The sequence below is a fragment of the Montipora capricornis genome, chromosome 5, assembly GCF_036669925.1.
Source record: "Montipora capricornis isolate CH-2021 chromosome 5, ASM3666992v2, whole genome shotgun sequence".
NCBI classification, from domain to species: Eukaryota; Metazoa; Cnidaria; class Anthozoa; order Scleractinia; family Acroporidae; genus Montipora; species Montipora capricornis.
In genome coordinates, this window is record NC_090887.1 from 4,239,788 (window position 1) to 4,247,620 (window position 7,833).

At 38.2% G+C, this 7,833-nt stretch overlaps 1 protein-coding gene across 1 annotated transcript; it reads left to right on the forward strand.

Moving 5' to 3' along the window:
- The first annotated feature begins 300 nt into the window (after positions 1-300).
- LOC138048772 (GFP-like fluorescent chromoprotein FP506) lies at positions 301-5,556 on the forward strand. The gene is made up of 5 exons (XM_068894891.1): positions 301-333; positions 1,319-1,416; positions 2,398-2,622; positions 4,530-4,739; positions 5,359-5,556. The coding sequence occupies exons 1-5, from the start codon at positions 316-318 to the stop codon at positions 5,489-5,491; spliced, it is 684 nt and encodes a 227-aa protein (XP_068750992.1). The 5' UTR covers positions 301-315; the 3' UTR covers positions 5,492-5,556.
- The last annotated feature ends 2,277 nt before the right edge of the window (positions 5,557-7,833 follow it).

The window sequence follows — 7,833 nt, forward strand, 5'->3', positions numbered from 1 at the left end:
TGGGGATGCTTTATGATCTTTATTACATAACTTCAGAGCTTAGAATTACGCAACAGATCTAACAAAGTCTTTGGAAAACTACATTGCTGTAAGTCACGCGGAACTATTGTTCCATTGAGTCAAGTTCAAGGCGAACCTGTGAAGATCCAGATAAGCCTGTTTAGTTGAGCCAATCAACGTCCGTTTTCTTCCTTCGCTTTGGCTTTAAAATTGCTCCATCCTAACACTACATTCAGTTGAGTTTGGGCTGCGACGGAGTGTACTGCAACTCGACTTTTGTATCACTTTTGAGGCATCAAGCGATCTTTTCTCAACATGGCTCTTTCAAAGCAAGTAAGTGAAGATGGCAGTTGATAGCTTAGTGTCAGGTCATTCCCAAAGTTATAGTCCTCGAACGTTGCGAAAATTTGTGTCTTATTGAAATCAAACACTCAAGTAAACTACCTCAAGTAGAGAAATTGATTCAAGCTCAGCACATCGAATGTTTTAATTCCTGGACTAAACACCTCGAACAAGAGTAGACCAACCAAAGAGGCGGAAAACAAAGATTTCAGTTGTTGCTGTTTTTTAATTGATCAGTGCTAGCCATGGCGAAATAACAGTTAGTTCTTCGTTTTTCACACGCCGAGGCCGAAGAAAATGCGATAACTTACTGGCACATAGCTTATCAACCTGAACAACAGCCTTTTTTGAGCCTTCGTTTGCAGTATTAATAACATTCAATCTTCAGTCTTCGATCTCCGTTTTCCCTACCGGCCGGTATCAATTGTACTGCTCTCGTTCAATCACAATCAAGCACTTTTGTTAAGTGTGTTATGATTGGTTAATTTAACATCAACCGCCCACTGGTTAAGCATCGCTCTACGGTGAAGGAGGGCGTTGGCTTGAAGTTAGGCTGGATCTATGATCGGGGTCTTAAAATAACCAAGGAGAAAGTGATGCCTTTTTAATGACACCTAGTAATCGTTAGGTTTTCAAGTATTCTCAAGAATTACAATAAGCCGTAAGTAGGCCCCGTCAGCTTACAACCCTTTAATTTATTGTTCATAGAACGTTTAAGAACCCACACTTTTTTCGCAGAGAAAGGCATAGAATTCCCGGTGTTGTGGTGTGTCCTTATGAACTACACATTATTAATTGGAGCCTCGCTCTTCTGTATTTTTCTGGTCACCGTGACCAGACAAATAGAGAAGAGCGAGGTCCGTAAAGTAAAGAAAGACCACAAAATACTAAAGCTTTGATCTTCTTGTATCAATTTAAATTTGTCAGCCATCTTTGCTCTCATGCGGTAACATTTTTCTGCATTTTGTGAATACAGGGTGTCAAAGACCAAATGAACCTGAAATTCCATATGGAGGGGAGTGTCAACGGGCATGATTTTACAATCAAGGGCGAAGGCACGGGGCACCCTTACAAGTAAGTGGGTCAACATTTCGTGACAAATACCAACCTTCCGTCTCTTTATTTTGGTGGTATGTCGACGCGATCGGAAAGAAGGTTAAAGAACTAGGGAATCAATGATATTTGCTATATAATGATCATTCTTAAAACAGTCATTGAAAAGACTATTAAGTCTATTTATTTTTCTGTGGTAGTCGCCTACACAAAAGCTTTAGCTACTTTGGCCGCTACCCACATTTCTCACTAATCCATTATATGTAGTATTTCCAGGTAATTTTACTATTGTATAGTTAATTTTTCTTTTTCTATGTTGGGTACATAGTGCATAATAAAATAAATAAGTGAATGAATAAAGATGCATCAAAAAACCCTATGAAATGTGCAAGTGGCTTTAATAATCACGACAACTTAAGGAGGTGACTGATAAAGTTCAAAGTATTAAGTAATGAAGATACATATAAATTACAAATTTCACAAAGGCATGCATGTGTATAGATAGATACAAGGAGAATGTTAATTTACAACTACAAGAAAAGCGATTAAAGTTACAGCGAAACAATGCGAAATTCACCTTGAAAATGACAAATCGTACATTTTCATCTCAACCGCGCTTTTGCAGTGACGGACTGGCTTAATTCAAATGCCCGTTTTTATATTTCCGGATTGTTTGCATTGATTTGTACTCCTTTGTGACAACGGATCACAATCAAACCTTAAAAGAATAATTACCTTTAAGACTGTTTGACGAAAAACCGTTTCTTTTTTAATGGTAGAAATTTCCTGTTTTAATTTATGTGATTTAAAAGTTGCCTTTAAAGCTCGTCCAATGGCGCAAGATGGACTCAGTAATTTACTTTTCGAAGCAGACTATATCTTCCTCTAAGTTTAGATGAAGTAGGATGATAGTTTGGTCCTCAACAGCTTTCCTCTTTGCTTTGGGTTTAAAATTTCTTTGCCGCTTGATTTTTAACACAATTTTGTTTGTTTTTCTTTTAGAGGGACACAGTGTATTCAACTGCATGTGGAAACAGGAGGTCCATTGCCATTCTCCGTTGACATATTGTCAGCAGTGTTTCTGTACGGAAACAGGTGCATCACTAAATATCCCGGAGGCATAGTTGACTATTTCAAGAACTCATGCCCTGCTGGATATACATGGGAAAGGTCTTTTCTGTTTGAAGATGGCGCGGTATGCACAGCCAGTGCAGATATACGCTTGAGGTATATCAATTCATTTCCTTACTCGTTCACTAATTCACTTCTTCATTACGTTTGAGCTTAATTTTTAATTTCAAACAGTAAAATTACTGCACTTCCCCAGAAAAATGTTGAAAGTTAATGCAACGGTGTCTCTACTCCCACTACCCCAAGGCTCAATTTACTTTTTATTATTATTATTTTTTAAATTTATTCCCTTATTTTTTTTCTGAACGGATTACAACCCTAAATATTACAATTGTCCATGAATAATTGCAAACGGCCTGGTTCAAGATCTGGTTATCCAGATCTCGAATTGCAAGAGGACAAAATTTGGCGATTTTTAAAACAGTAACTTAGTTGGTTCTCGTTTGGTCATTCATGTAATCATCACTCGGGCCCTTGTACAAGCCTTGACATTACTGTCCTCAACAGGGATTCACTCTTGTACTGTACTGTCCTCAACATGCCATTTGCTAAATCTCTTGCGTTTCTTTCATTTGTAATTATCGTTCTTATTCGTCTCATTTTCTTTCATACCACCTCCTAAACACCCTATCACTACTGAATTATCAAGATGGTAAATCCAGGTCGTATTTAATTTAATTTATTCGCCACTATTTATGAAGTGGCAGGGGAGAGAAACAGAAATCTCGTCCCAATTGACACCTAACCCCTATATCTAGAGATCAGACCACAACACCGGGAACTCCATGCCCTAGTCTTCTCGAATACTGTGTGGGTTTTTTAACGTCCCACAGAATTTATACCCAAGGGTTATGAGACGGGACCTCCGGCTTATAGACCTTATCCGAGAACACTTGAAAGTCTAACCATTCGCAGATGTCGTTACAAAGGCAGTACTTTCTACTCAGTTATATAAAGACCCTGAGTCCGGCTGGAGTTGAACTCACGACCTCCCGCGTGACAGCCCGGTGCTCAACCAACTCTAAGTTCAAACGCCAATTCCTGATACTTTCGTCATTTTTTGACTACTTTCTCTTGAATATTCTTTTCGCTTGGACATGCCATATCCACTACATATATCATCCTTTCATGTCCAGCCTTAAGCACCATTGAAATCAGGTCGTCTCGCTGATTCAGTATTTCATAGGTTGAATATTAAGTCCTAGTACATCTTCTTGTTGCCTCCTTCCAACACTTTTTCTCTTTCCCATTCTTTATTGTTCTGTTCATCAATCGCAATTCCTTTCTCTTCTGCTGACTTCTTTGCCAGTATCTTCAGTACTTTGTCAGGTCTTTTAGTGTAGTGTTTTTCAGCCAAAACCCCACATTCTGACACTCTGTGTATCACCATTTCTTCTCTTCCTCCACATGCCCCGCATTTATCAGACTCGACATATTATTATTATTATTATTATTATGATCAGATGATGCTATGGGGACATGAAGCGCCATGTAATGCCACATGATCTTGCATCCGTGGTTTTGCTTAGCGTGATATACTTCTACTTTTTGCCTTAATTGTTAGTCATTCTGGTTAGTATCCAACACTTTGGCTTACCTGTCTGCTTCTGTTTATCAAGGTTAATTTCAGATTGTGAGCGGTTGCTAGTGCCTCAGTCACAGCTGTTAAAAATTTGACCACTTTCAATTTCTCAACAACCTGTTCTCTACATGGCTAGGCTAAAATACATATTTCTCCCAGGGGCATATTTGAAACCTTTCCTCTCTTAACAACCAGTAGTTTATAGTATTTCTTAGTTCATTTGCAATGTCAAAATTGAATACTTGGACTGTAGTTTTATGGTAGGGAATAATTATAAGATATATCAGATGATTGATGAAAGATCATCACAGTCAAATGAGTAATTTATGAAGCTGCGAAAGAAAGCTAACAAAACCGCATAAATTCTCATTGAATGCAATGATCTCTTTAATATCGATCTTTTTTTTTCCCTCTTTGAAAGTGTCGAAGATAACTGCTTTTATCACGTATCCAAGTTTGTTGGAGTTAACTTTCCTGCTGATGGACCTGTGATGACAAAGGCTACGACTGGTTGGGAGCCATCCTCCGAGAAAATGGTACCCAGTGTTGGGATACTGAATGGGGATGTCACCATGTACCTACTGCTACAGGGTGATAAGCGTCACCGGTGCCAGTTCCGCAGTACTTACAAGTAGGTTATTTTGAGTAACGTTTAAATAGTTGATATATCACAGTACGGAAAGCGACAACAACAAAAACGAAAAATGAATTTCCACGTTGTTGTGTCGTTTTTCTACATGATGGATAGTTTTATATTGAAATTCCATGAGCCGCAAGCGATTTGGGTACCAAAGTAGAAATGTTGTTCCTTTTAATGAACTTGTTATTTCTTTTCTATGGATTTAACTATGGACGTCAAAGATCATTGAAAGATGAATTAGAGGCTGACACATCTCATCGGGTCTCCTGTGAAGTCTAGTGTTAAAAAAAAGGACACGTGACAGACCATAGCAGCTAAAATTGACCTTTACTTGTGTACGTTTTGTTTTCCCATTTCAGACCACGCGATGTTCTCAAGGGAAATTTTCCTTTTGTTTTTTCATAAGTTTGCGTACATATGCAAGTGTGTAGGACGACATTTGAAAGAAGCTGTTCGTCTAGCTAGAGTAACATCACGTGGTCTGAAATGGGAAAACAACGGTGCAAGCTAAAGAGGTCAATTAGGACTTCTTATCAGTCTCCTTCCCCCACTGCTTTTTCAAATTCCTGGATGCAATGCTCAAGAATGAATCTTTCTTTGTTTGCCACAGGGCAAAGACTGAACCGAAAGAGATGCCAGACTTTCACTTCGTGGAGCATAAGATCGTAAGGACCGACCTCGGTGGCCGAGACCAGAAATGGCAACTGGTGGGAAGTGCTTCTGCATGTGGAAGCTCCTTGTGAGCGAGAAGGCTTTTCAAAACTTTGTTGTAATACCCTGATGACAATGTAGTCCCAACAAGGCCAGAAGAAATAAAGCACATTTGAAATAATCTACTTTGAGTATTGTCCTTACATTTGTTTACCAATGAATGCTGTCTAGATGCTCAATCCATCCTTCTTCTACAGATATTTCCATCAAATACCTATTCCATTACACTGAGTGACCACTCATGCACATCCCTCTGAAAAAGATTCTTATCTGATTTCAAGTTGTTGTGCTCATTAAAAATATAACTCAATCTCCAAACGCAGCATAGAGGAGAAATCTCCTGAGTTTCTTCTTTTTTTTTTTTACCAACGATCAGAATTTTTTATGTTTGAGAAAGCAAAATCACCTTTTTTCCTAGGCAATTATCTTTTATTCGCAAGGCTTATCTGTCTTTGACAAATTGCATTTGAAAAGGGCGGCCATTTAACAACCTTGAAGTCAGAATAGACTTATGCAAGGCCTTAGTTCTGATTGGTCCTTATTCGTGTTTAAATTCCTGATAAAATTCGTTGATAAACAATTAAATGCATTAACAATAAATATATGTAAAACCTAAAGTACGTCTTTGTGGGAGATTTAGTCTGCTCAAGTTAATAACATAAGTGGATGACCATACAATGTTAGATTTGGATATATGAAGGTATGAATATAGAGATAATTCGGTCTTAGTAGAATAGACAACGCCACCTATAAACACATTCCGACAGATTTAGCCATTTTATTACAGATGAAGTTAATGTATGGTTTTCAGGAGAGATTTTCATAAATAATTACACAGTCTTAAATTTAGTTTGTTTTTGTTCCAATTGCCCATTATCAAAGAACATAGGTGTTTTGTTAGGTAATTTACTCTTGCCTAGGTTTGAATACTATGTAATTAGTCTTCTTCAACATCACAAACGGAGTCTTTAATCATTGTTAAAAATATATCTGGCTACTCTAAGATTGATCATAAATTGATCATCTTAAATGTTCTTCTTAAGCCTTTTTAACCACTTGAGTTTCTGCATTTTGCAGAAAATCGTTTACATAATGTTTTTATGTGGGGGACCACGAGAGCTTATTATTTGGAAATTAAAGGGGCACTGTCATGAGCTGCGCATGCTCGAGTTTGTTCGCTCTCGCGCTCACGGAAAATTCTAGACACATTATGGATTCACGCGTGAGTCACGTATATTCGCAGTTAATGAATTCTATGTCAAACATAGCGCTCAGAATTTAATATTTACCTGTCAGGAAGAACTTTCCGGATCAATAAACTTTTGTAAATGCGAAAGTGCCTGCAATACAAAGCGAAATTACTGTCGCTGCACGCTTCGTAGCCAGCATCGAATTTAGCTTACAGCCAGGCGTCAAAAATCATTTTCTTCAGATAAATACGCTTGTACGTGTTATTCCACTCCTTCAGGTATTCTTTGCGATCCGTTAAAGCCTTCCTTTTTCTCCCGGAGTTTCTCCTTAGTCCACCATAGCACTCCCCAGTGAACGCTATTTTTGAATTTGTTGATTCAACTTGAAAACTTAACCTAAAACTTGTCAAGTTTTCGCAAGACGCTAGCGCATCCGCAACTCAACAGTGTCCCTTTAAGCAACGACGATCGCGAAAGCAACGAGAACGTCATCGCAAAATATAAATTCGCGTTACTGCTATCACTTCGTGATTATTTCAACCTTTTTAATATGTCAAGGGCGAGGTAGTTCCTGAAGACTGACACTGATTGGAACGGTGTTTCATTTAGGGAAAGAAAATGAAAGTTTATCCTCAAGCGCTGACGTTCTTCAAACAACAGATTCAATAATAAACGTGACTCTCGACTTATTAATTAAAGGGATGCAAATTCCCAAGCACCAGAAGCACATGAGCTTCTGCAAGTACTTCATCACACATTTTGAATAAAAGCTGTTATTATATCAACACCAATGAAATGCCAAGTGAGCTTTCGCGAGAAAACATATCTTCACACGTGAAAATATCACTGTTGCTATGGTTACATTTAGAAATCACGCCTTTCGATGCCTTTTGTGAAATGATTTAGTATTTCATTGGCGTAGTCGTAGCCGTCGTGGTTTCTTAAACTCCCTATATAGTTCGTCTGGACGGATAATGTATCTTGTGCCCGTGTTTATACTGGAGACGCATAACTAGACGAACAAAAAATGTTTGCCCAATTTCGTCTAAACAGATATTGCGTCTGAGGTATATAAAAACGCCCATTCCTTAAGTAATGAACTACACAAACGGTCCGAAACAATCACAAATATAGATCCCTCCTGTAGGAGTGACCAATTTTTGTTTTGATTTTTTCAAAGGAAC